General features: G+C 47.0%; 2 protein-coding genes across 2 annotated transcripts in view; one reads left to right on the plus strand and one right to left on the minus strand.

The window, feature by feature from the left end:
• The window catches only part of LOC134794100 (trafficking protein particle complex subunit 5), a 273,621-nt gene that overhangs the window by 209,235 nt on the left and 38,064 nt on the right, over positions 1–26,322 (minus strand). The gene's annotated exons all lie outside the window — the stretch shown is intronic.
• LOC134794078 (integrator complex subunit 7) lies at positions 1,370–25,775 on the plus strand. The gene is made up of 18 exons (XM_063765764.1): positions 1,370–1,542; positions 1,623–2,037; positions 3,440–3,552; positions 4,068–4,201; positions 6,750–6,935; positions 9,197–9,345; positions 14,095–14,221; positions 14,316–14,503; positions 14,944–15,129; positions 17,519–17,649; positions 18,257–18,480; positions 18,808–18,956; positions 19,701–19,899; positions 22,318–22,432; positions 22,677–22,767; positions 22,952–23,030; positions 23,297–23,491; positions 25,339–25,775. The coding sequence occupies exons 1-18, from the start codon at positions 1,455–1,457 to the stop codon at positions 25,393–25,395; spliced, it is 2,826 nt and encodes a 941-aa protein (XP_063621834.1). The 5' UTR covers positions 1,370–1,454; the 3' UTR covers positions 25,396–25,775.

Raw genomic sequence — 26,322 nt, forward strand, 5'->3', positions numbered from 1 at the left:
ATTTGTGTGTAGATTTAATAGCAAAAGCTTTTTATGTTTATTTAAGGAATTTTGCATTTCCCGCCTTTGTGAAATAAGGTTTAAATAAAAAAAATTGATACATTTTTACAATTTTTTATTTATAATGTGCATAAAATTACTACATAATTTGAAATAAAATAATGAAATATTTAAAAATATGTAATTTTTATATAATTATACAAGGAACTTCGAATAAGCGTATTCATTTTAGAATGTAAACGGCATGTCCCATTTTGAGGAAAAAATATTCACTACACTGGCAACATTTATAAGAAATGTCGGCTGGCGAAACATTGGATTTTTGTAGTTACGATTACGTAAAAATATCACATTAAACTCTATACTTACGCGTGAAATGTAATGTATATAAGTCGGTTTGTTTTTATGATATGATGCGTTGTGACACCCATTCAATGCACAAACAACCATTTTTCCTGTGTTTTTGATTTTTAAACGGGAGGTGTACACAAACCGACGTGACCTTAAGTACTGCCAGGGCCGATCGAATACGGTGACACGAGTGCGACGTGACGTCGCACTTGAAATGGCTTCACTTCACATCGATGTACGAACACTCGATCTATGCCTTATAAATCTATGGTATAAATAGTAACGCTGAAAAATAAAATGATCCTAAGGCTATATTTCATACCATAACCACAATCGGACAAGAAAGCGATCACACGGTCAATAATTCGAAAAAAAGTTTTCGTACACACCCTAAATAGGAATTTGGGTAAAATAGGTAAAAAGCTTATGATAAATATTTGCTGTATAATTGTTTATTTCTTTTTGCCCTGTTTTTCTGTCACTTAAAAATTGCCGACTAGTCGCCGACTACAAATGAGGCCGAATAGTCGGCTTTCCCGACTAGTCGGTACATCCCTAATTATAAGGTTATAAAATACCTATTATTAATAGTGTACTAATCTATAGTTTGCATAAGTAATGATATTATGTTAGTAATTTCCCATGGCCTTGCGTCTCTGGTCCGTGAGATATTCAGTTACTCCATTTTTAAGAAATAGGTACATGGTTGCAATAAAAAAAATATTAATATAAAGAATATGACTATTTACCACCCAGAATGTTTTGAAGGCCACCAACAAGGCCCAAGGTGAAGCCACTACGATCTAGTCAAGAAAGAAGGAAAGCGGGTAATTTCGGTATACTTCTACCTTCGCTTCTACCAACTTCTACGTTTTTATTACATTGTGACGACATCTACCGTCGAATAGCATAAACCAAGAATACAAAGAATTTGTGTTAATACGCCATCTACTGAGCAAACTGATAAGCAACTGCGTTGTCAAACGGCTGTCAAAAATCTGTTGTCTACGAGCGGTTTTATATTGTTTATGCACCAAGTTTGTGTTATTGTCACTTGAGTTTTGTTGATTAATCCATATATTTTCTATTGCATATAGCCGAAAATGATCGGCGTTCGACTAAATACGTTCAGCGACAATACAGGCGAACCAGAGCAAGATGCTAATTCAGCACTAACTGAGCTAGACAAAGGTACATACAAACCTAACCTATATATTACACAAAACAACTAACAAAGCATACAAAATCTATAATAAGTGATTGTTTTACAGGGCTTAGATCAGGAAAAGTTGGTGAGCAATGCGAAGCGATAGTCCGTTTTCCGCGTCTCTTCGAAAAATACCCGTTTCCAATACTCATAAACTCGTCATTCCTGAAACTTGCCGATGTCTTTCGTATGGGCAATAATTTCCTTCGTTTATGGGTGCTGCGGGTTTGCCAGCAGAGCGAGAAGCATTTGGACAAGATCCTGAACGTTGACGAGTTTTTAAGACGAGTATTCAGTGTTCTACATTCAAATGATCCCGTAGCAAGGGCGCTGGCACTTCGGACGCTCGGAGCTGTTGCCGGGATCATTCCAGAGAGGCAGAATGTACACCACGCTATCAGGCGAGGGCTGGACAGCCATGACAATGTGGAGGTTGAGGCTGCTATTTATGCTACTACCAGATTTGCAGCACATTCCAAGTATGTTGTTTTATTTCTTGTGAAACTATCAAAAACTGAGATTTTATTGTTTTAATACAAATAAATACAAATTTCTTTATTGTCAGATAACAAATGATCAATTTTTTGTCAGTGTAGGCACATTAACACATTCATTGCCACCCAGCTAAACAAGACGTCCGCACCAGGCCACAACAATTTTGTCATATAAAGCAGTAGTACCACGATCCCGACTATCGGGTCGTCCGGCCTGGGAACGAAATCATAAAACACCCGATAGTCGGGTTTTCGGCACTGAATGTGTTAATTGATTTAAAAAAATCTTAAAATAAATGTTTAATGTCAGCACAGAGGTTCCATTGTACCGCTAATACATAGCTCAAAGAATAATGTTATCTGATTGTCAGTGGCAACTATTTAAGTATAAAATATAATACATCATCCTTAATTTATTGATGTCTTTACTATGTTGATGTTTGGAACAGTTTGAATTATTCTTTTGTGTTTTGTTTTGTGATATACCAAATAGTTTTTCACATCACCTATTCGAAAATTATTCTTTTGTGCTTTGGTTTGTGATATACCAAATAGTTTTTCACATCACCTATTACAAATACAAATACAAATACAAATACAAATACAAATACAAATATCTTTATTCAGTAATAAAGGACACAATTTTAGCTTACATTTTAGTTCACAACTATAATTATCTGCTTAGTGCAAAGAAAATAATGGCGTAGTTACCGCACAGTTCAGTGACCAACCATAATCCCTAAGTCGTTAGAATAAGGTCTACAATTGGCCAGTTAACTGCACTAGTATTAAAGATTACAATAAAATAATATAAACATTTTATTCGAAAGTTATTCTTTTGTGCTTTGGTTTGTGATATACCAAATAGTTTTTCACATCACCTATTCGAAAAAGGACTTTTTCTTCCCCGCTAGGAGGGATCCAAGTGGCACTTTTCTTCCCTGCTAGGAGGGATCAAAATTGTACTTTTCTGTTCTAGGACACAATTTTTTCTTTCAGGCATACAATTTTTTTTTGGTCAAATAATACATGGAACAACTTCCTCATAGTTGATGTGAAAAGCAGTATGTGTCACACGGTATCAACATTATTTTGTCTTGGGCGTTAACACTTGAATCCCTCATTACGCTCAGGAAATAGCTTTAACTTAGAATACTATTCTATCTACATATTTCCTACAACCTAGCACTTTCATTAGAATTAACCAATTTCAATGTTTTTTTTACTTCAAAATAAAAGGAGCCTTAGTTAGCAGTTAAAGCCTAAAATCCATAGGCAAGTGTAGCCATAAAAGATTAAAAAAAAAAATATCAACAATTGCTTAAAAATCATTATCAAAAAAATACAGTTTTCTTGTATACATAGTTTAATTGTATACCATTTCCAGTGCCTTTGCGGTGGCCATGTGCAACAAATTATCGGACATGGTGGAATGCGAGAGCACGGGCGCAGAGCGGCGCGCCAAGCTCGTACGGGCCTTGAGGACTGTTCACGGAGGAGGTAGTAACTTGCTACATACATAATCTTATGCATGAGAAAAAGTTAGAAAGTACATCTTTGGCTCCTATACAGAGTAGCTGAGAACACAACAGAGATAAATACTAACATTACTAACCCCCTTATTCATAAAACTTTACGAAACTGATTTAGTTAAATTATGTTTTATCCCTTTCTTACAAATACATAAGTCAATATGACAGATAAAGACAAATGATACATACAGGGATAAGTTCGCCTTTGTTGCATTTAATTCACTTCGTAAGTGTGATTCTCGTTCTTTTATTTCTATGTTCAATGTACAGTAAAGTGTATGCATTCATACAAACATACGATTCATTGCTAATTCAGGCCAGTAACGCGTTTATGAATAACGCCATAAGACGAGATTGACAGATGATAAATAAATTGAAAACAGATTCACGACGGAAGTTCTAATTTTCTTCTTTCTTTTATATACGTTGATGACAACAGCTTATCAAATGTACTCGTATAAGCCTCTGTCGTATTATTTGTAGCGGTACGAGCGGGTGGCGTTCTGAAACTTCTCCGTTCGCTATTGGAGCGGTTTCCTTCATCGAGTTCGGTGCGCGCCGCCATCTCCGCGCTCACTGCCATCGCTCATGACACTGTCGTCCATGTTCCTGATCAGGTAATAACGGATATAAAACCACTTGACCACAGCAATTTGTAAGGAACTTGCATAGTGTTTTCATTTATTTTGTTTAGTGTTAAAGTTTATTTATACTAAAGAGTTTTTATCAACCCATTTAAAACCCATAGAAGTTCCTTCATACTTCATCATCATTCTCTTGCCCTTGTCCCATTCACTTGGGGTCGGCGCAGCATGTCTTTCTCTTCCACACCTCTCTGTCGCCCGTCATTTCATCATTCACTTGCGTTCGTTTCATATCATCTCTCACACAGTCCATCCACCTTTTCCTCGGTTTTCCTTTCCTCGTACTTCCCTCCACATTCATTCGTAATACCTTTCTCGTCACATGACTTTCATCCCTCCGCATCACATGCCCGTACCACGCTAGGCGATTTGCCCTTACTTTTTCTGTTATGGGTGCAACTTTCAGGCTTCCTCTTATATACTCATTCCTTATCCTATCCATTCTCGTCACGCCACACATCCATCTTAACATTCGCATCTCCGCTACATGCAATCTCTTTTCATCCGTCACCTTTAGGGCCCAACACTCTGATCCATACATGACGACAGGTCTTATGACTGATTTATAAATTTTACCCTTCAACCGAAGAGGCATTCGGGCGTCGCAAATGGTTCCCGTGACCTGTCGCCATTTCATCCATCCTGTGCTAATCCGGTTTTTCACGTCACGGTCAATATCGCCATCGCACTGTACGAGCGAACCGAGGTACTTAAAGTCGGAGCAGACCGGCAATGTAACGCCGTCGAGTTCTATGGCAGCAAAACTGGAGAGACCGCCAAAATCGCAGAACATGTGTTCTGTTTTAGATCTGCTGATCTTCAGGCCAACATTCTCCAATTTTTGCCGCCATTTCTCAAGTCTGCTCTGCACCTCGAGTTCGTTTTCACCAACAAGCACAATGTCATCGGCAAACAGCATACACCAGGGTGCCTCCTCCTGTATGTCCGACGACAGAGCGTCCATAACAAGCAGGAAGAGGTAAGGGCTTAAAGCCGATCCCTGGTGCAAGCCTACCGTGACACTGAACTTGTCGGTGGTGCCAGCAGCTGACCGGACGCGTGTACAACATCGGTTGTACATTGACCGGATTAGCTCTACATACTTCCCAGGCACGCATTTCTCTTTCAGAGCCCACCACAAAACCTCTCGGGGTACTCGGTCGTATGCTTTTTCGAGGTCAACAAACACCATATGCAGGTTCTTTTTGGCATGTCTGTATTTTTCGCACAGATGGCGAAGTGCAAAAATGGCGTCTGTTGTACCTCTCCCCGGCATAAACCCGAACTGGTTTTGTGTTATATCACTCTCATCTCTCAGGCGTCTCTCTATCACTTTTTCCCATACTTTCATGCTATGTGACATGAGTTTTATTCCTCTATAGTTGTTGCATTCCTGTACATCCCCTTTGTATTTTAGTACCTTCATACTTACTCCATGGAAATACCTTCTCCGCCTAAAAAATGATGTAGTTCGGAAATAAAACTAAGTAACATACCTATTTATTTCGCATATTTACGAACTCCAGGTTACCCTTAAATCGCTATAATTGCCTGTGTTCACGAGAATATAGTTAGGCAAACCCAAGGGAAGAGTATCTATATACTCAGCGACAGTCGGGCTGCACTCAAAGCGCTTGAAGCGCCCAGAGTGGACTCTAGACTGGTATACAATGGCGTCCAAGCTCTGAACCAGCTTGGAAGGCAAAACAGAGTGCAACTGGTATGGATCCCAGGGCACGAGGGATTCATAGGCAATGAAAATCCAGATGAACTTGCCAGAGCCGGATCTGTAAGTAACCTTATAGGTCCGGAACCATTCGTGGGGCTCTCACAGGGAACCATCACAATGGCTATTAAAGACCATACCAAGACCAAACATCAGGAAGAATGGGACAGTCTGGCGGGTCTAAAGCATGCAAAACTCTTTATGCAAGGAGTAGACTCCGGTTGGAGCAAAGAGCTTTGGAAACTTAGCAAAAGACAACTCCAAATCATAACGGGGGTGTTTACTGGCCATTACGGGGCATTGGAATTCTGGCCAAGATGGGACACTCTGACAACACCGATTGTCGTATGTGTGGCGAAGAGGAAGAGACAGTGAAACATTTAATGTGTGAATGTCACGCCCTCGCCAGACAAAGAATGAAGGACTTTGGAGCAGGATACCTGGAACCAAAGGACTTTAAAACGCTACCCATGAGCTCCATCATCCGACACATGGATTTGGTGGGAAAAGCTCTTGAGTAGTTGACGGATCTTCTCCAGGGGGTAACTGCACAAAAGATCCCTATGGGTCGTAGTGTATCCGAAAGGGCCCTCGAAAACAATAAGATAAGATACCCTTAAATCACACAATAATTGGTCAACCTCAATACTTTTCAATCACAAACCATTCCTGGCAAGATAAAAAAGTATCCAACATACATTGGTTAGCTAGGTTTTAAGGTCATATTAGGTATATTAAGTATATTGTTTGCTTAACTGACTCCTTATATTAAACTGATGACTATCCTGTCATCAGGTGGAACTCCTACTCAGTATAGCCACGAACGACGCCCGCTCGTCGGTCCGCCGCGCCGCGCTGCTCGGCCTGAAGACCCTCGCGCAACACGCGGCCCTGTGGCCCGCCGCCTCCGTACAAGCTTTGGTGCGAACCGCCGCCGATGCAGATCCGAAACACACCATGCTGTGTTTGGAAGTTATGCAAGTAAGTTAAATATAACAAACACTTATTAAATCGCAGAATTTTTGAACTCTATATCACTTGTAGCCTAAAATAAAGATTTCATTCATTATAAATACGAGCGTTTATATTTTCGAGGCTTTTGTAGCTCTTGATATAGTATACAGGGTGTCCCATAAGTAACACGCACGGAAGAAAGAATGAGCGCGCCGCGCTCTGACGGGAAACGGCATGTGCCTGGATTAGTATGGAAACCTATGTCGCCAAAACGCTGTCACAAAAATTGGCCATATTTTTCTTATTTCGAAAAGGATTATGAGCCCTCGCCCATCTCAATAATTTGAACTTTACAGCAAAGAAAATTATGTCGAAAATGCACTACGATTTTTATTTTTGTAAATTGACATTTATGCTCTATTGCTTTTACACTTGCATGGCTTTTCCAAGAGTGAATGCGATAGGATAAAATATTCGACTATGAGGTTGACACATGCGATAGGGATGTGCATGATTCGGTGTGATATCGATAAACGCTTATTAAAGATTAGTGTACACGTAAACTACTCAGGTTTTTTATACATATGTATTACTATATTTTCTGGCGACGATTAGGTACCTACTTACTTTTTAATAAAAAAATGCTCGTATTGAAAGTAATCAAGCCACCAACCACGCATATAACTGTAAGCGAGTATATAATAAAAACTGTTACTCCTTAGCACACCCCGCGTGATGTCCGCGTCCTCAGTTACGTGCTACATGTCGCGCAACCATCATCTTCCTTCTTCCTAGCGTTGTTCCGGCTATTTGCCACGGCCCGTGAGCCGGCCCGCGTCAGGCACGGAGCCTGGGGTCTGCTTGGAAACTTATCACAAGAATTGGCTTATGCACTCTTTTGTACAAAAGAGACTGTCATCTGACCGTCCAACTCCGAGAGGAGGCTTTACAGCCGTATTCGAACAATGAGATACGTCAAATACTAAATATTGAAACGATATGGGTCAAACAAGTGTCAAAAGTCTAGTCAAAGGTCGAATGTGAAGACCGCTTTAAGATTTGTCCAAGAGTGTGGAGCGAGCTTTAGACTGGCCAGCAAATACCCGGCAGTAAAATTATGTGACAGCTTAAAACTGACAACTTACCTATTTAATATACAAAATTGACAAATATGTATCCATGGATGCAATACTATAAGAAAAACTTTAAATCAAATAATCCATTGAATAGCAATAAATAAGTACGAGTAAGAACATATTTTGTACATAATATAAAATGTGCATAAGCGACGACTTTTTCGATATGATCATCCAGAGGCAAAACAAAAATAAATTATTAAGAACATGTATGAACATAAAAAAAATCGAACATCGACATCGATAACATTTTTGATATGGTCCTCGCACTGTGGCTGAATAGCGCACCCGTACATGACTTTGACGCTAAGTAGATATCAACCTTATCTCATTTACATAAATTTGATTTTTGCACTAAACAATCCAAAAATCCTTGCGGAAACCGAAAATGTAAAAAATATTGTAATATTACTTGAAATAATACTTACCGATGATATGAAATGCCTCCATATCTAACATTTATTGTTCGGCTAGCGTTTTTACACTCCAAAATGGAGCAGCGCGGCATATTTGTAATTATTTCTAATTTTTCCTGGAATCGTTTTCACATCTGACATCTCAAAAGCGCCATACTGAATTGACACACGACTGACAATAGTCTGTGGTGAAACTGAGTACAATAAGGCTTAATCATGCCACACGCTATAGATGTACGTTTCACTTCTATTACTTCTTTGTTTTGTGGTAACACGTCACAGTGACACTGGAGGTAGACCAAGCCAAGAGGACCCAAACCAGTTATTGCCAAATTAAGGTTTTTCATGAATTTTGACCGTTTTTAACATTGTTAGTGCCAGTGTGCACTCGGAAAGATATTTTCACAGCGAAAAGTGAATTTAATTCAAGATTAAACTAGTACTTTTTTGCATTTTACATTGTTTATCGATAAAATACCTATTCTGTTGTCTTAATTAACTATTCATGATGCCGTACACATAAAAAAAACTAACATCGAGACCTTTCCGAGTGCACACTGGCACTAACAATGTTAAAAACGGTCAAAATTCATGAAAAACCTTAATTTGGCAATAACTCAAAAACCGTGCCACTTTTACTGGGGTATGTTAAGTTGGTTTGGTTCCTCTTGGCCTGGTCTACCTCCAGTGTCACCGTGACGTGTCACTTATGGGACACCCTGTATGTTGATCGTAGATCCTGGTGGAGTGTCCGGCGGTGATCGCGGACGCGGCCGGCTCGGCGCAGCGGGCCTTGCGTGACCTGTGCGCGGGGGCCGCGCTGGGCGCCGCGCTGCGCCCCGCCGCCACGGCCGCGCACGTGCTCACGAGCCGCGCCGTGCACTGGTAACTAGAATACAAGCGTCAGCAGTGTTGTATAGTATGATCGCGGACGCGGCCGGCTCGGCGCAGCGGGCCTTGCGTGACCTGTGCGCGGGGGCCGCGCTGGGCGCCGCGCTGCGCCCCGCCGCCACGGCCGCGCACGTGCTCACGAGCCGCGCCGTGCACTGGTAACTAGAATACAAGCGTCAGCAGTGTTGTATAGTATGATCGCGGACGCGGCCGGCTCGGCGCAGCGGGCCTTGCGTGACCTGTGCGCGGGGGCCGCGCTGGGCGCCGCGCTGCGCCCCGCCGCCACGGCCGCGCACGTGCTCACGAGCCGCGCCGTGCACTGGTAACTAGAATACAAGCGTCAGCAGTGTTGTATAGTATGATCGCGGACGCGGCCGGCTCGGCGCAGCGGGCCTTGCGTGACCTGTGCGCGGGGGCCGCGCTGGGCGCCGCGCTGCGCCCCGCCGCCACGGCCGCGCACGTGCTCACGAGCCGCGCCGTGCACTGGTAACTAGAATACAAGCGTCAGCAGTGTTGTATAGTATGATCGCGGACGCGGCCGGCTCGGCGCAGCGGGCCTTGCGTGACCTGTGCGCGGGGGCCGCGCTGGGCGCCGCGCTGCGCCCCGCCGCCACGGCCGCGCACGTGCTCACGAGCCGCGCCGTGCACTGGTAACTAGAATACAAGCGTCAGCAGTGTTGTATAGTATGATCGCGGACGCGGCCGGCTCGGCGCAGCGGGCCTTGCGTGACCTGTGCGCGGGGGCCGCGCTGGGCGCCGCGCTGCGCCCCGCCGCCACGGCCGCGCACGTGCTCACGAGCCGCGCCGTGCACTGGTAACTAGAATACAAGCGTCAGCAGTGTTGTATAGTATGATCGCGGACGCGGCCGGCTCGGCGCAGCGGGCCTTGCGTGACCTGTGCGCGGGGGCCGCGCTGGGCGCCGCGCTGCGCCCCGCCGCCACGGCCGCGCACGTGCTCACGAGCCGCGCCGTGCACTGGTAACTAGAATACAAGCGTCAGCAGTGTTGTATAGTATGATCGCGGACGCGGCCGGCTCGGCGCAGCGGGCCTTGCGTGACCTGTGCGCGGGGGCCGCGCTGGGCGCCGCGCTGCGCCCCGCCGCCACGGCCGCGCACGTGCTCACGAGCCGCGCCGTGCACTGGTAACTAGAATACAAGCGTCAGCAGTGTTGTATAGTATGATCGCGGACGCGGCCGGCTCGGCGCAGCGGGCCTTGCGTGACCTGTGCGCGGGGGCCGCGCTGGGCGCCGCGCTGCGCCCCGCCGCCACGGCCGCGCACGTGCTCACGAGCCGCGCCGTGCACTGGTAACTAGAATACAAGCGTCAGCAGTGTTGTATAGTATGATCGCGGACGCGGCCGGCTCGGCGCAGCGGGCCTTGCGTGACCTGTGCGCGGGGGCCGCGCTGGGCGCCGCGCTGCGCCCCGCCGCCACGGCCGCGCACGTGCTCACGAGCCGCGCCGTGCACTGGTAACTAGAATACAAGCGTCAGCAGTGTTGTATAGTATGATCGCGGACGCGGCCGGCTCGGCGCAGCGGGCCTTGCGTGACCTGTGCGCGGGGGCCGCGCTGGGCGCCGCGCTGCGCCCCGCCGCCACGGCCGCGCACGTGCTCACGAGCCGCGCCGTGCACTGGTAACTAGAATACAAGCGTCAGCAGTGTTGTATAGTATGATCGCGGACGCGGCCGGCTCGGCGCAGCGGGCCTTGCGTGACCTGTGCGCGGGGGCCGCGCTGGGCGCCGCGCTGCGCCCCGCCGCCACGGCCGCGCACGTGCTCACGAGCCGCGCCGTGCACTGGTAACTAGAATACAAGCGTCAGCAGTGTTGTATAGTATGATCGCGGACGCGGCCGGCTCGGCGCAGCGGGCCTTGCGTGACCTGTGCGCGGGGGCCGCGCTGGGCGCCGCGCTGCGCCCCGCCGCCACGGCCGCGCACGTGCTCACGAGCCGCGCCGTGCACTGGTAACTAGAATACAAGCGTCAGCAGTGTTGTATAGTATGATCGCGGACGCGGCCGGCTCGGCGCAGCGGGCCTTGCGTGACCTGTGCGCGGGGGCCGCGCTGGGCGCCGCGCTGCGCCCCGCCGCCACGGCCGCGCACGTGCTCACGAGCCGCGCCGTGCACTGGTAACTAGAATACAAGCGTCAGCAGTGTTGTATAGTATGATCGCGGACGCGGCCGGCTCGGCGCAGCGGGCCTTGCGTGACCTGTGCGCGGGGGCCGCGCTGGGCGCCGCGCTGCGCCCCGCCGCCACGGCCGCGCACGTGCTCACGAGCCGCGCCGTGCACTGGTAACTAGAATACAAGCGTCAGCAGTGTTGTATAGTATGATCGCGGACGCGGCCGGCTCGGCGCAGCGGGCCTTGCGTGACCTGTGCGCGGGGGCCGCGCTGGGCGCCGCGCTGCGCCCCGCCGCCACGGCCGCGCACGTGCTCACGAGCCGCGCCGTGCACTGGTAACTAGAATACAAGCGTCAGCAGTGTTGTATAGTATGATCGCGGACGCGGCCGGCTCGGCGCAGCGGGCCTTGCGTGACCTGTGCGCGGGGGCCGCGCTGGGCGCCGCGCTGCGCCCCGCCGCCACGGCCGCGCACGTGCTCACGAGCCGCGCCGTGCACTGGTAACTAGAATACAAGCGTCAGCAGTGTTGTATAGTATGATCGCGGACGCGGCCGGCTCGGCGCAGCGGGCCTTGCGTGACCTGTGCGCGGGGGCCGCGCTGGGCGCCGCGCTGCGCCCCGCCGCCACGGCCGCGCACGTGCTCACGAGCCGCGCCGTGCACTGGTAACTAGAATACAAGCGTCAGCAGTGTTGTATAGTATGATCGCGGACGCGGCCGGCTCGGCGCAGCGGGCCTTGCGTGACCTGTGCGCGGGGGCCGCGCTGGGCGCCGCGCTGCGCCCCGCCGCCACGGCCGCGCACGTGCTCACGAGCCGCGCCGTGCACTGGTAACTAGAATACAAGCGTCAGCAGTGTTGTATAGTATGATCGCGGACGCGGCCGGCTCGGCGCAGCGGGCCTTGCGTGACCTGTGCGCGGGGGCCGCGCTGGGCGCCGCGCTGCGCCCCGCCGCCACGGCCGCGCACGTGCTCACGAGCCGCGCCGTGCACTGGTAACTAGAATACAAGCGTCAGCAGTGTTGTATAGTATGATCGCGGACGCGGCCGGCTCGGCGCAGCGGGCCTTGCGTGACCTGTGCGCGGGGGCCGCGCTGGGCGCCGCGCTGCGCCCCGCCGCCACGGCCGCGCACGTGCTCACGAGCCGCGCCGTGCACTGGTAACTAGAATACAAGCGTCAGCAGTGTTGTATAGTATGATCGCGGACGCGGCCGGCTCGGCGCAGCGGGCCTTGCGTGACCTGTGCGCGGGGGCCGCGCTGGGCGCCGCGCTGCGCCCCGCCGCCACGGCCGCGCACGTGCTCACGAGCCGCGCCGTGCACTGGTAACTAGAATACAAGCGTCAGCAGTGTTGTATAGTATGATCGCGGACGCGGCCGGCTCGGCGCAGCGGGCCTTGCGTGACCTGTGCGCGGGGGCCGCGCTGGGCGCCGCGCTGCGCCCCGCCGCCACGGCCGCGCACGTGCTCACGAGCCGCGCCGTGCACTGGTAACTAGAATACAAGCGTCAGCAGTGTTGTATAGTATGATCGCGGACGCGGCCGGCTCGGCGCAGCGGGCCTTGCGTGACCTGTGCGCGGGGGCCGCGCTGGGCGCCGCGCTGCGCCCCGCCGCCACGGCCGCGCACGTGCTCACGAGCCGCGCCGTGCACTGGTAACTAGAATACAAGCGTCAGCAGTGTTGTATAGTATGATCGCGGACGCGGCCGGCTCGGCGCAGCGGGCCTTGCGTGACCTGTGCGCGGGGGCCGCGCTGGGCGCCGCGCTGCGCCCCGCCGCCACGGCCGCGCACGTGCTCACGAGCCGCGCCGTGCACTGGTAACTAGAATACAAGCGTCAGCAGTGTTGTATAGTATGATCGCGGACGCGGCCGGCTCGGCGCAGCGGGCCTTGCGTGACCTGTGCGCGGGGGCCGCGCTGGGCGCCGCGCTGCGCCCCGCCGCCACGGCCGCGCACGTGCTCACGAGCCGCGCCGTGCACTGGTAACTAGAATACAAGCGTCAGCAGTGTTGTATAGTATGATCGCGGACGCGGCCGGCTCGGCGCAGCGGGCCTTGCGTGACCTGTGCGCGGGGGCCGCGCTGGGCGCCGCGCTGCGCCCCGCCGCCACGGCCGCGCACGTGCTCACGAGCCGCGCCGTGCACTGGTAACTAGAATACAAGCGTCAGCAGTGTTGTATAGTATGATCGCGGACGCGGCCGGCTCGGCGCAGCGGGCCTTGCGTGACCTGTGCGCGGGGGCCGCGCTGGGCGCCGCGCTGCGCCCCGCCGCCACGGCCGCGCACGTGCTCACGAGCCGCGCCGTGCACTGGTAACTAGAATACAAGCGTCAGCAGTGTTGTATAGTATGATCGCGGACGCGGCCGGCTCGGCGCAGCGGGCCTTGCGTGACCTGTGCGCGGGGGCCGCGCTGGGCGCCGCGCTGCGCCCCGCCGCCACGGCCGCGCACGTGCTCACGAGCCGCGCCGTGCACTGGTAACTAGAATACGCTTAGCCGCGTGTTATATAGTGTTTGATGTTTAATTTTTATTATTAGTCGATCCACTCCACAGCATATCGATGTTAGATTATCTTTATTTTTTAATAAATATAATGAATGAGATTTTTTGGTTATACCTTTTTTTGTTGACAGCTACGAAGAGGGAATACCCGTGGAAGGCGCCGAATTGATGCTCGCCCTAGAGAACATAGTCATAGCGACGGGCGTGCCGGACGGACAAGACAACATACGACCGTTGCGTATGGCTCTGCGCTGTCTGGTTCGTTATTATTCATATTATAACTAAACGGGCAAACTCCATTAGCCCTAAGGCAATTGTAGTGCAATTATTACAAAATCCCGTCTCTTGATAGGTACAACTATGCAACGCAGCGCCAGCCGAATACGCACCAAGAACCGGTCGACTACTGACTTCACAACTACGAGCCACTGGGTGGCGTCAGGGTGGGCCTAGGGCCTTGGCCTTATTGGAGGCCTTAGGGGCCTTAGGGGGAGGCACTCATGGGGCCCTCACACTTACACTGACTGATCTTATGGATGGGTAAGTTATGTGGCATTGTCATTTGTAGAAACCGAATATGTCACTGGTCAACTATTGACAACAACGGGCTACATGTTGGAGATATTGAGGGCCTTGAGGTTTAGCCTTATTGGAGGCCTTAAAAGGACCTAGGGGAAGGCATTCATGAGGCCCTAAGACGTACATTGACTGATCTTATAGATTGTTAAGTTATGTGGCAGTTGTCATCTATAGAAGATAAATATGTGTCACATACTGCCTCCTGGTGTAGGGCTGTGTTGAGCTGAAACCATAGCCGATCGGCAATAAATAATGGTAACTATATTTGCTGACTCCATTTTAACAGTTTTATGCCGTTTTCGTCGTTATGACATTTTGTGGCTGTTAATAAGAGAAAAAAATAACAGAGGTTTGCTAAGTGTTATGAATATGGGGAATAACGTGTAATTACTTATGTGCAGGGCCGACGTATCAGAGACAGTGGAAGACGGGACAGCGCTAGTGCTCCTCTGTACAGTGATATTCCAAGAGCGGGCCGCTAAGGCGCTCAAATGCAAGATAAGCAGCGCTTGGCAGGAGAAGATTAAGGAGGCTATCTCAAATGCTGATGGTTGGACGAAGTATAGGGTCGCCAGAGCTGCGTTAAGGTGAGTTGAGCTTTATAGTCATACCAATAAGGTGCATTTTTGTATTTAGCAACCTAAGGCGCTCAAATGCAAGATAAGCAGCGCTTGGCAGGAGAAAATTAAGGAAGCTATCTCAAGTGCTGATGGTTGGACGAAGTATAGGGTCACCAGAGCTGCGTTAAGGTGAGTTGAGCTTTATAGTCATATCAATAAGGTGCATTTTTGTATTTAGCAAGCTAAGGCGCTCAAATGCAAGATAAACAGCGCTTGGCAGGAGAAGATTAAGGAAGCTATCTCAAGTGCTGATCGTTGGACGAAGTATAGTGTCGCCAGAGCTGCGTTAAGGTGAGTTGAGCTTAAAATTCATACCAATAAGGTGCATTTTTGTATTTAGCAAGCTAAGGCGCTCAAATACAAGATTAACAGCGCTTTGCAGGAGAAAATTAAGGAAGTTATCTCAAGTGCTGATGGTTGCACGAATTATAGAGTCGCCAGAGCTGCGTTAAGGTGAGTTGAGCTTTATAGTCATACCAATAAGGTGCATTTTTGTATTTAGCAAGCTAAGGCGCTCAAATGCAAGATTAACAGCGCTTTGCATGAGAAAATTATGGAAGCTATCTCAAGTGCTGATGGTTGGACGAAGAGTTATTTAAACCCTATAATCATATTCTTCTTCTTCTTCTCAGCATATTTGCGTCCACTGCTGAACATATGCCTCTTTCAAGGATTTCCATGTTGTTCTGTATGCGGCGGTTCTATGCCAGGTCGGCCCTGCCGTCTTTCTAATGTCGTCCGACCATCTGGCTCGTGGTTTTCCGTCCCTCCGGCTTCCCAGTCGAGGTCTCCAGAACAGTACTCGCTGGCCCCATCGGTCGTCATCCCTGCGGCAGATATGGCCGGCCCATTCCCACTTCAGTTGCGCAATTCTTTTGGCGATGTCGGTAACTCTCGTGCGTTGGCGAATGTCCTCATTCCGAATTCTGTCTCGCAGGGAGATCCCGAGCATCGCGCGCTCCATGGCTCTCTGTGCCACTTTTAGCTGGCGCACCCTTCCGACGGTCAACGTCCATGTCTCGCATGCGTAAGTCATCACTGGGAGGACGCATTGGTTGTAGACCCTGGTTTTCAGTGACTGTGGGATTTTTGACTTGAAAACATCGCCTAGCTTTCCAAATGCATCCCAACCCAATTGAATGCGCCTACTAATTTCGGCATCCAAGGGGTTACCGTCAAGCGTTATTTTCTGGCCCAAGTAAACGTAATCGCTTACTCTCTCCACCGTTTTGCCTTCCAATGAAATGGTTGCCTTTTCAGCGGTGCTCATCCACTTTGTTTTCTCCATATTCATTTTTAGACCAACTTGCATCGATGCCTGGCTTAGATCATTGAGCATGTGTTCGAGATCTTCAGGTGTCTCTGCGAGTAGAACAATGTCGTCAGCAAAGCGTAGGTGGTTTAAGTACTCTCCATCTATCTTGATACCTCTGCCGTCCCAGTTACAGTGTTTAAATACATCTTCTAGTGCATTTGTGAAAAGTTTTGGAGATATTACGTCACCTTGACGCACTCCTCTTCCGAGTGGTATTGAGGTTTTGGAGCCTTGAATTTGCACTGTCATTGTCGCTGAGCGGTAGAGGTTTTTCAACAGATGGATGTATCTGTAGTCTATTCGGCAACGTTTTAAGGAGTCAAAAACTGCCCAATGCTCCACCGTATCGAACGCCTTCTCATAATCCACGAAGGCATGGTAAAGTGGTATATTGTATTCAAGTGACTTTTGTATCACTTGCCTTACTGTGAAAATATGATCGACTGTACTAAAACCGCTCCTGAAGCCCGCCTGCTCTTTAGGCTGGTATTCGTCCAATCTTCGTGATATTCTCGATGTGACAACTCGTGAGAATACTTTGTACACTTGGCTTAGGAGGTAATCATATTAGCAAGGTCATTATTTGTATTTAGCAAGCTAAGGCGCACAAATTCAAGATAAATAGCGCTTGGCAGGAGAAAATTAAGGAAGTGATAAGTAGCGCTGATGGTCGGACAAAATATAGGGTCTCAAGACTCTCAAGGGCCGCTCTAAGGTAAGTTTGAACCCTATTTGTATCTGTATAGTAAAGTTCTTGACGACAAGGGGTTGGGAGTAAAACTGCTTCATATTAAGCTATCCTTATGTATGGCTCCATGCTTACTTATACTTAGACGTTTCTAATATATTTGACCGCCAAAGACGTCACTTGACGCGCGCGGCTACAGCTCAATATCAACTTTACTGCCATTCGATAAGATTTATAATGACGCGCCGCGCACGAGAGTGGCGTTTGAGGGTACTATTCCATGATTTTATGGAATAGTTTGTGATGTGCTGGTTTATGATTATATAATGATGTTATTATATATGATATGATAGATATGGGCACCACCGTTTAGCCGCGCATGTGCTGGAGGGATTACTTGGAGCGGCGAGTTCCGAGGCCACACAGCGATGGTTGGCCTCGCTACATCGAGCCGCTAAGGCGGACGCTGAACTTGTTGAACAAGGTAACGCTCTTTTATGCATGTCTTTTGTTAAATTGTTAACGCAAATTGCCAAATTCACAAAGTAGCTGATGAGTTTGAAATTTAATGTTGGTCTACCTACACACATAGATAAGTCTGCTACGATTTTGATAGCATACACAGGGCAAGTGTTATTTTAAATGTCAAACTTCTATATAATTAAGACCTATAAATAACACTTGCTCTGTGTATGTTATCAAAATCGTTGTAGAGTTGTAGATTTTTCTTGGACTAACCAGCCTAACTCTAGTAGCGATCTACTCTTTTTTAGGATTCCGTACGTAAAGGGTAAAAACGAGACCCTATTACTAAGACTCCGTTGACCGTCTGTCTGTCACCAGGCTGTATCTCATGAACCGTGATAGCTAGGCAGTTGAAATTTTCACAGATGATGTATTTCTTTTGTCGCTATAACAACAAATACTAAAAACAGAATATAATAAATATTTAAGTGCGGCTCCCATACAACTAACGTGATTTTTTCGCCGTTTTTTGCGTAACGGTACGGAACCCTTCGTGCGCGAGACCCACTCGCACTTGGCCGGTTTTTCTGGTTCGGTGTTTACGCACGTGTACCCCATGTTGTCAGGTATAACGGGCCTGGAAGCGGCCGCGTCGTGCTGGGAGGTGGCGGGGGGGTGGGGCGGCGCTGGAGCCGCCGGGGGAGGCTGCACGGGGTGCGGGGGGTGCGCGGCCTGCACGCCGCTGGCCGGCGCCTGGATCGCGGCCAGAGCTCAGGCCTTATCCACGCTGGCGAGGACGGCGGACAGGGCGAGGGTGCTGTGTACGCAGCCCCCACCTGCTGTGGCACAGGTCACTACCCATAGTTTATTTCACAAGTATAACAGGTCTCGAAGCCGCAGCCTCCTCCCGGGAGGTGGACGGCGGCTGGGCGGTTGTGACTGGGGCTCGGATCGCTGTTAGAGAGACCGTTGTCAACTTTGGTGAGAACGAATAGAGCGAAAGTATTATGTACCCGGCCCCACCCACCGTGGTTAAGGTTGTACAGGAATAAAGTCGACAATCAGCCGGGCGAACCGCGTTTTACGGCCTGCATTTGAAAGCCTCCGTCGTGGCCAGATCGTAGAATTTGACCATTTTGACCTTATGAAATGCCATTTTGTAATTGTTATTACTCAGGCATCAAGATCACCATGCGCCGCAGCGGGCGCATGCGCGGCGGCGTTACGTAAAGCGGCGCGCGCGGCGCAAGCTGTGGCGGCGCGGTACGCGCACATAGCCAGGACGGCTTTCCACGCCGATGAGGCTACGTTGACACATCTGCAAATGTATCCTTTTTACACGACTTCTACATATTCGTAGGCATGTACATTTGTAAAGTATGGCTAACGTAACGAGATAAATAATTTAAAAAAAGCTTTCAGGGATTTGAACATTTTTTATAAATATTCGACGAATTCATATACGGCCATTCAATTCATTTTCAGCAAAAAATCTTACAAAATTACAAATAACTGATATGTATAAACAACACATTTATCTACACCCTATCACTGCAACTCTGTTCAGTCAGGTCCAAATCTCCAATTACGAGTACAAGACCGACGAATTACCGATATTCTTATAGTCATTTATTATTGTAGTTTTTAGGGTTCTGTACCCAAAGGGTAAAGCGGGACCCTATTACTAAGACTCCGCTGTCCGTCCGTCCGTCTGTCACCAGGCTGTATCTCGTGATCTGTGATCCCATCCCAGCTGTCTAGACAGCTGAAATTTTCACAGATGATGTATTTCTGTTGCCGCTATAACAACAAATACTAAAAACAGAATAAAATAAAGATTTAAGTGGGGCTCCCATACAACAAACGTGATTTTTGACCGAAGTTAAGCAACGTCGGGCGAGGGCAGTACTTGGATGGGTGACCGTTTTTATAGATAATGGTACGGAACCCTTCGTGTGCGAGTTCGACTCGCACTTGGCCGGTTTTTATTGAAGTTGCTGTCAAGTTTGACGAAAACTTTTATTTTCACAAAATCACAAATATCATCGTATAGTCCTTAACCACACACAGTTCTCAGCACACGTTCACGCAGCTATCCGAGTTCCTGGAGCGCATCACCGGGCAGGCGGCGGCGCGCGCGCTGTTCGTGCCGGACATCACGCCCGCCAGTCTGGACGAGAAGATTGCACTAGCCCCTGCCGAAGCCATCATCAACATTTCTAACAAGCTCTTTGATAATCCTGCTACTGGCAATGGGATCACGCACAGGGTACGTTTTGTAGTACATTCTTGTTAAGGTAAATTCACGGTAGTCGTTTTAGGGGTCATCCATTAATTACATCACACGGGAGGGAGGGGGTCAAGTAAATGTGACATGTTGTGACAAGGGGGAGGAGGAGTCACAAACTTTGAGACGTCACTTTAACTTCATCAGTAACCGAAAATTTATTTAAATTATTTTATACGCTAATATACATTTAAATAACAAGTTTTTGAAACGATAATCGTTTTTATTCGTTTAATTTTATTTCTTAATCAGTTTTGGGATATAAAATTACTAATATTTCTTTTGTCAAAAATATTTTGATAAAATATTAAATAAATATTTGCCGATTTCGTTGAAGAAATGTGACGTCACACCAGGGGGGAGGGGTTTGCTAAATGTGACCAAGTGTGACGAGGAGGGGGGGAGGGGTAAAAAAACCTAGAAATTCGTGTGACGTAATTAATGGATGACCCCTTATAGGTTTTCCAATAAGATATGATTTTTGATTAATACTATTGTACACTCGCGTGCAAAAGTATTGCATCACTTTGCATTTTTTCGTCCGCACCTAATATCTTTGTAATTCTATACCCGATTCTGAAAAATTTGGTATCAACTGAAAGCTTATAATGTAACGCATTAGAAAAATGGTAAATTCAATGAAATTTCGAATCTGAAGACTAAAAAAATCAGGAAACTGAAAGTAGTCGCATAATGCTCCAACAATAAATCAAGAAACTTAAGAATAAAAGTCATTTTTTAAACACAATATCGATTATTATTATTAAATTAATACTTGGTATTGCCACCCACAGCCTTCCTTTCACAAACCAAGTGGTTTTTCATAGACCTAATGAATTTTTTAATGTGATGATGAGAAATAGCGTCCCACTCCTCCAGCAAGGCTCCCTTCAGCTCCTCAACATTGACCGGGGCAGGATTCCGCTTCCGAACCCTCCTTTTTAGGTAGTCCCACACGTGTTCAATGGGGTTAAGGTCCAGGCTCATCGCTGGCCAGTCTATGGTGTCGATGCCCACTTCGAGAAGGTAGGCTGCGGTAGCCCTAGCGGTATGACACGGGACATTATCCTGCATTAGGATGAACCCCTCATCAAAAATACCGGCATAAGGAACAACATGTCCCTCCAGGAAATCAGTGATGTACTTGGCAGCGGTCAATCCACTGTCACGGCCACCGCCAGGCACGAAAATCAGCTTTGTCCGCCCGTCGTAGGAAATGCCGCCCCAGAACATTACGGATCCACCGCCATAGGCGACCCTTTCGGAGAAGTAACTTTGAGCGAACTGTTCTTCTGGCCTTCTGTAGACTCTTCCTTTTTGGTCACATCCATTCAAGCACATTCTGCACTCTTTCTAGAAGAGAACTGGGGTTCATTGCTCAATGGTCCAGTCCTTGTGATTTTCAGCAAACTCACTTTAGGCTTTACGATGTCGCGCCAGCAATCTGGGCCCCGCTACGGGCCTCCTGGGTGTCAAGTTCGCTTTCTTAAGTCTTCTTCTTATTGTCCACTCACTGGCAGCCACTCCTCGTACCTCAAGCAGACGCTGCTGGATAGCAATGCTTGTCTGGTGTCGATCTCGGAGAGATGTTCTGACAAAGAAGCGGTCGTCCCTCTCTGATGTACACTTTCTGCGGCCGCTTCTTGGTATTGAAGTAAAGGATCCAGTCCCCTGGAACCTTTGGTAAACTCTGCAAACTGAAGATTGGCTTAAATTCAGCTCGGCAGCTACTGAACGTTGGCTATGCCCCGCTTGCAGGGGCTGGACGATTTAGCGGACTTCAGCTTCAGTGGTTTCCATTTTTCCAGATCTTTTTCACGGGAAAATACGCGGAGATATGTAACGATCGACTTCTGATAAGTGACTGATAACAACCCCTTCTCTACCCCCCGTTTTATAGGGGTGAAGGGTAGCGCAACTCGTGCGCGTGATAACGTGAAACCGCTCACAAATCGGGAAAATGCCGATAATTTGAAAAATACTGGGCCGATTTCCATGTTTTTTTACTTTTCGTAAAGTTAAAACTTCAAGGAACATGATTACATTAAAATAATTTAGCGAAAATAACCAGTTTACAAAGAAAAAATGCAAAGTGATGCAATACTTTTGCACGCGAGTGTAGTTGAGTAGTGTTAATATCCATTAATTCCCGCGTCTAAATTGCCAACCACAAAACGATCTCGAAATTTTATATTTAGAATTGTTTTTTTTTTTTTTGCTTATCCGATATCGTTAATGAGAATCTAGAATATCTAAGATGACAAAATTTCATGCTTTAAGACAAAATGGCCCCATTCTTAAATGTATTAACTTTAAATGTATATTTATGAATCGGAACCATAATATGGTAGGCTGAATGTATTAGAATAATCGTTGTTACAAATGACTTCCGTTCTGTAGCACGCAGAAGCAGTGTTAGCGGCAGTCCGAGCGTGCTGCGTGGGCGCCGTGTGGCCGCGAGCGGTGTGCGAGGCCCGAGCCTGTGGCGCCCTCTGCCGCTTGTCGCTCACACCAGGTTATAATAAAATTACTCTTATGTATCTGAAATTAGGAGTGAAGTATAACAACACAGTGTATGCTGTAAAAAGTGACATTGTTTTACATTGTAGGTACTTAACTGAAGCCCAATAAATACCTAAGCCATCGACATGTTTAATCATCGAGTATCATCGTCTGTAGCTTTAGTTTAGTTAAGTCTATTTTAATATGAAGCTTTGATCGTGGCTTATTATATAACGAATATAATATGTGTGTTGTAGGTGGTCGAGGCGCCGAACAAGCGGCCGCGTTGCCGCACACGCACCATCTGGCGCTGAAGGCCGAGGGAGTCATTCTGCCGCCGCCTAGAGGGTAAACTTACTACATTTTTTTAGAGTTACCCAACTTAAAGTGGACGCTTGAAGAACCTGAGGCCTTGGTATCCGGTTGACAATATTATAATACATTTGGTATTGTCTTCCCGGTCCTTTTCTTACTGTCAACTGAATACCAACGCCTAAATAAATAAGACATTAAGACTGTATATTTGTTGCAGCAAATCACAACCGCCACGACAAGTGAAATTAGTTCAGCTGACCGTCACCGCCACGCCGCACCCGCGCACCAACGAGAAGGTAACCTATACTAATTAGACGACAAGGTATCCTATTAAAATACGACTTAAATATAAAAAAAATAAGCAAAAGACCTGTTGACCTCTACTTGAATTATTGTATTATTCTTCTATTGGGTGCAATAAAGAGTATTTCTCCCACAGACGGTGCAGCTAACCAATCTAACCATCTTCTCAGCGGTACAAACCGTCACCCCTGTTCGAGATTTCTTCTCGGTCCAAATACGACCTAATTACTACATAAATAAAGTACAATTTCCCTTCCAGACTGTCGAACTGACCAACGTACCACCAGTTCTCTCTGCGACCCAAACCGTCGCTCCTGTGCGAGATTTCTTCTCGGCACAACAACTGGTGGCCGTATCGGCCCCAGGGCTATACACGGTGGCCGTAGAAGCTGCCTTTGTTGACCAACATGGGGCCTTGTGGAATACTGGACCTAGGACTTCCATCATTATTAAGGTAACGCTGTAATCAAAATAACTTCTCAGTACAACTGGTGGCCGCATCAGCCCCAGGGCTATACACGGTGGCCGTAGAAGCTGCCTTTGTTGACCAACATGGGGCCTTGTGGAATACTGGACCTAGGACTTCCATCATTATTAAGGTAACGCTGTAATCAAAATAACTTCTCAGTACAACTGGTGGCCGCATCAGCCCCAGGGCTATACACGGTGGCCGTAGAAGCTGCCTTTGTTGACCAACATGGGGCCTTGTGGAATACTGGACCTAGGACTTCCATCATTATTAAGGTAACGCTGTAATCAAAATAACTTCTCAGTACAACTGGTGGCCGCATCAGCCCCAGGGCTATACACGGTGGCCGTAGAAGCTGCCTTTGTTGATCAACATGGGGCTTTATGGAATACTGGACCTAGGACTTCCATCGTTATTAAGGTAACGCTGTAATCAAAGTAACTTCTCAGTACAACTGGTGGCCGCATCAGCCCCAGGGCTATACACGGTGGCCGTAGAAGCTGCCTTTGTTGACCAACATGGGGCCTTGTGGAATACTGGACCTAGGACTTCCATCATTATTAAGGTAACGCTGTAATCAAAATAACTTCTCAGTACAACTGGTGGCCGCATCAGCCCCAGGGCTATACACGGTGGCCGTAGAAGCTGCCTTTGTTGATCAACATGGGGCTTTATGGAATACTGAACCTAGGACTTCCATCGTTATTAAGGTAACGCTGTAATCAAAGTAACTTCTCAGTACAACTGGTGGCCGCATCAGCCCCAGGGCTATACACGGTGGCCGTAGAAGCTGCCTTTGTTGACCAACATGGGGCCTTGTGGAATACTGGACCTAGGACTTCCATCATTATTAAGGTAACGCTGTAATCAAAATAACTTCTCAGTACAACTGGTGGCCGCATCAGCCCCAGGGCTATACACGGTGGCCGTAGAAGCTGCCTTTGTTGATCAACATGGGCTTTATGGAATACTGGACCTAGGACTTCCATCATTATTAAGGTAACGCTGTAATCAAAGTAACTTCTCAGTACAACTGGTGGCCGTATCGGCAGTATATATACTGTGGCCGTAGAAGCTACCTTGGTTGACCAACATGGGGCCTTGTGGAATAGTGGGCCTAGGACATCCATCGTCATTAAGTTATGTAAAAGGTCTGTAATGCGCATGGGACACCTGTCTGTCGTTTAAAGTTTGTCAGAACTATGAATTCATGATCGAAAATAAAAAAATTTGACGGAACTCCTAAAGTAGGCATAGGTAAGTTTATTTAAAACTGTTGTATATTCCAGGTACTAACTGGCCTATTTACTACCCGCTCAATCCGCTCATCCACTTGTGGCCAAATACTCTATAACAAATCGGTTGGACAAATTGGCGAAATCTTACTGTTATTTTAGTATCTGGGATATAAAAACAAGTTTTTAATATAGCAAGGATAATGAAATCATATATGAGATTTTACTTTATTTTATTTCGTTTCGTACATAACGAAAAAGGTCAAATTAAAGTCAGGGATGCAAGGTTTTTCATTTACGTTCAGAATCAATTTACATACTAACATGTGAGAGAAACATTAGCATATTCATCAACTACTTAAAACAGTTTTCCTGCGTTTATCCTCGACTATAAGCCAAGTTACGTTTATGTGTATTAGTAAACATCAACAAGTATTGAATGTCCGTGCGTGCATGACTAACGCAGATATAAATACCGATTGCTTATTGCAATGACATCATGTCATAATCACAATCTACAAATATCTAATTTTCCTGTTAAAACACTTAATCAAGGTGAAATAAACTTCAGTGCATTGAAATAAGGTCCTTTTTCAGGCTCACGAGGACTCCAGTGCGAAGGGAAATACGCAAACTGCTAGGGGAAGATTTTGAGAAAGCCGAAATACCTTTTTTTAATTATTTGTGTACTTATTTAAGTAAATATACCTAAGTTTCTCGAATGAGCATAACTTTTTTTCCATAATACGGTTTGTTAATTTCTTGATGAAATATTTTTTTACATTGTATCAATAATAAGTATAAATTGAACAACAAAACCTGTGTCAACAACCTTAGGTTAATATAATAAATATGCCAAACAATCTTTTATTTAATCGAACCCACACAAAATACACTTTATTCCCCACATATAAGATCTATTTTCAACACACCTGAAGCGAAATGAAATTACAATCAAACGCGATAAGGTATCAATGTTACTGATAAAATTTCGCCGCTAGGCGTTCAGTTGATTCTAGGCAATATAACACAATGCGCGCTTTAATAGTCTTTGCGTTTATTATAAGCGAGGTCAGAATATATGCATCAATATGTGATCTCTGTGTGTGTAGAGAGTATAGTGACATTGAATATTTGGGCGAAAGTGTGGATTGCAGTTATACTAAACCGGTGTTATTTTCCGTCGAAGATTCTTTACCTAACATGGTGTATAGCCTAGATTTGTCATCAAACAACTTAAGTGATATTTCGAACTCGTATTTATATCGGTCGAAGTATATGAAAGAATTGATTGTGAGTAATAATAAGATATCGCGAATTGAATCAAATGTTTTGCAATTACCGGAACTTACGAAGTTGGATTTGAGTAATAATCTATTGGAGTTTATTGATAAAGATGTTTTTAAAGACATTAAAAAGCTGAAGTATTTAAATATAGCTAATAATAGATTTACAACGTTTACTAAATTAGCGTTTCATCATCTTAGCAATTTAAATAAGATTATCTTAGACAATAATAACATAGGACCAAGTTTGAGAGAAACCAACCTATTCCACAGATCAGGATTTGGTCTTACACAT

The sequence above is a fragment of the Cydia splendana genome, chromosome 10 (genome assembly GCF_910591565.1).
Source record: "Cydia splendana chromosome 10, ilCydSple1.2, whole genome shotgun sequence".
Taxonomy (NCBI): domain Eukaryota; kingdom Metazoa; phylum Arthropoda; class Insecta; order Lepidoptera; family Tortricidae; genus Cydia; species Cydia splendana.

Excerpts from the sequence above, each read along its gene's own strand:
- LOC134794078 (XM_063765764.1), top strand. The coding sequence starts at position 1,455 with ATGATCGGCGTTCGACTAAATACGTTCAGCGACAATACAGGCGAACCA. Across the intron at positions 19,900-22,317 it reads GCAATGGGATCACGCACAGG|CACGCAGAAGCAGTGTTAGC; the intron begins GTACGTTTTGTA and ends TCCGTTCTGTAG. Across the intron at positions 23,031-23,296 it reads ACCCGCGCACCAACGAGAAG|ACTGTCGAACTGACCAACGT; the intron begins GTAACCTATACT and ends TTTCCCTTCCAG.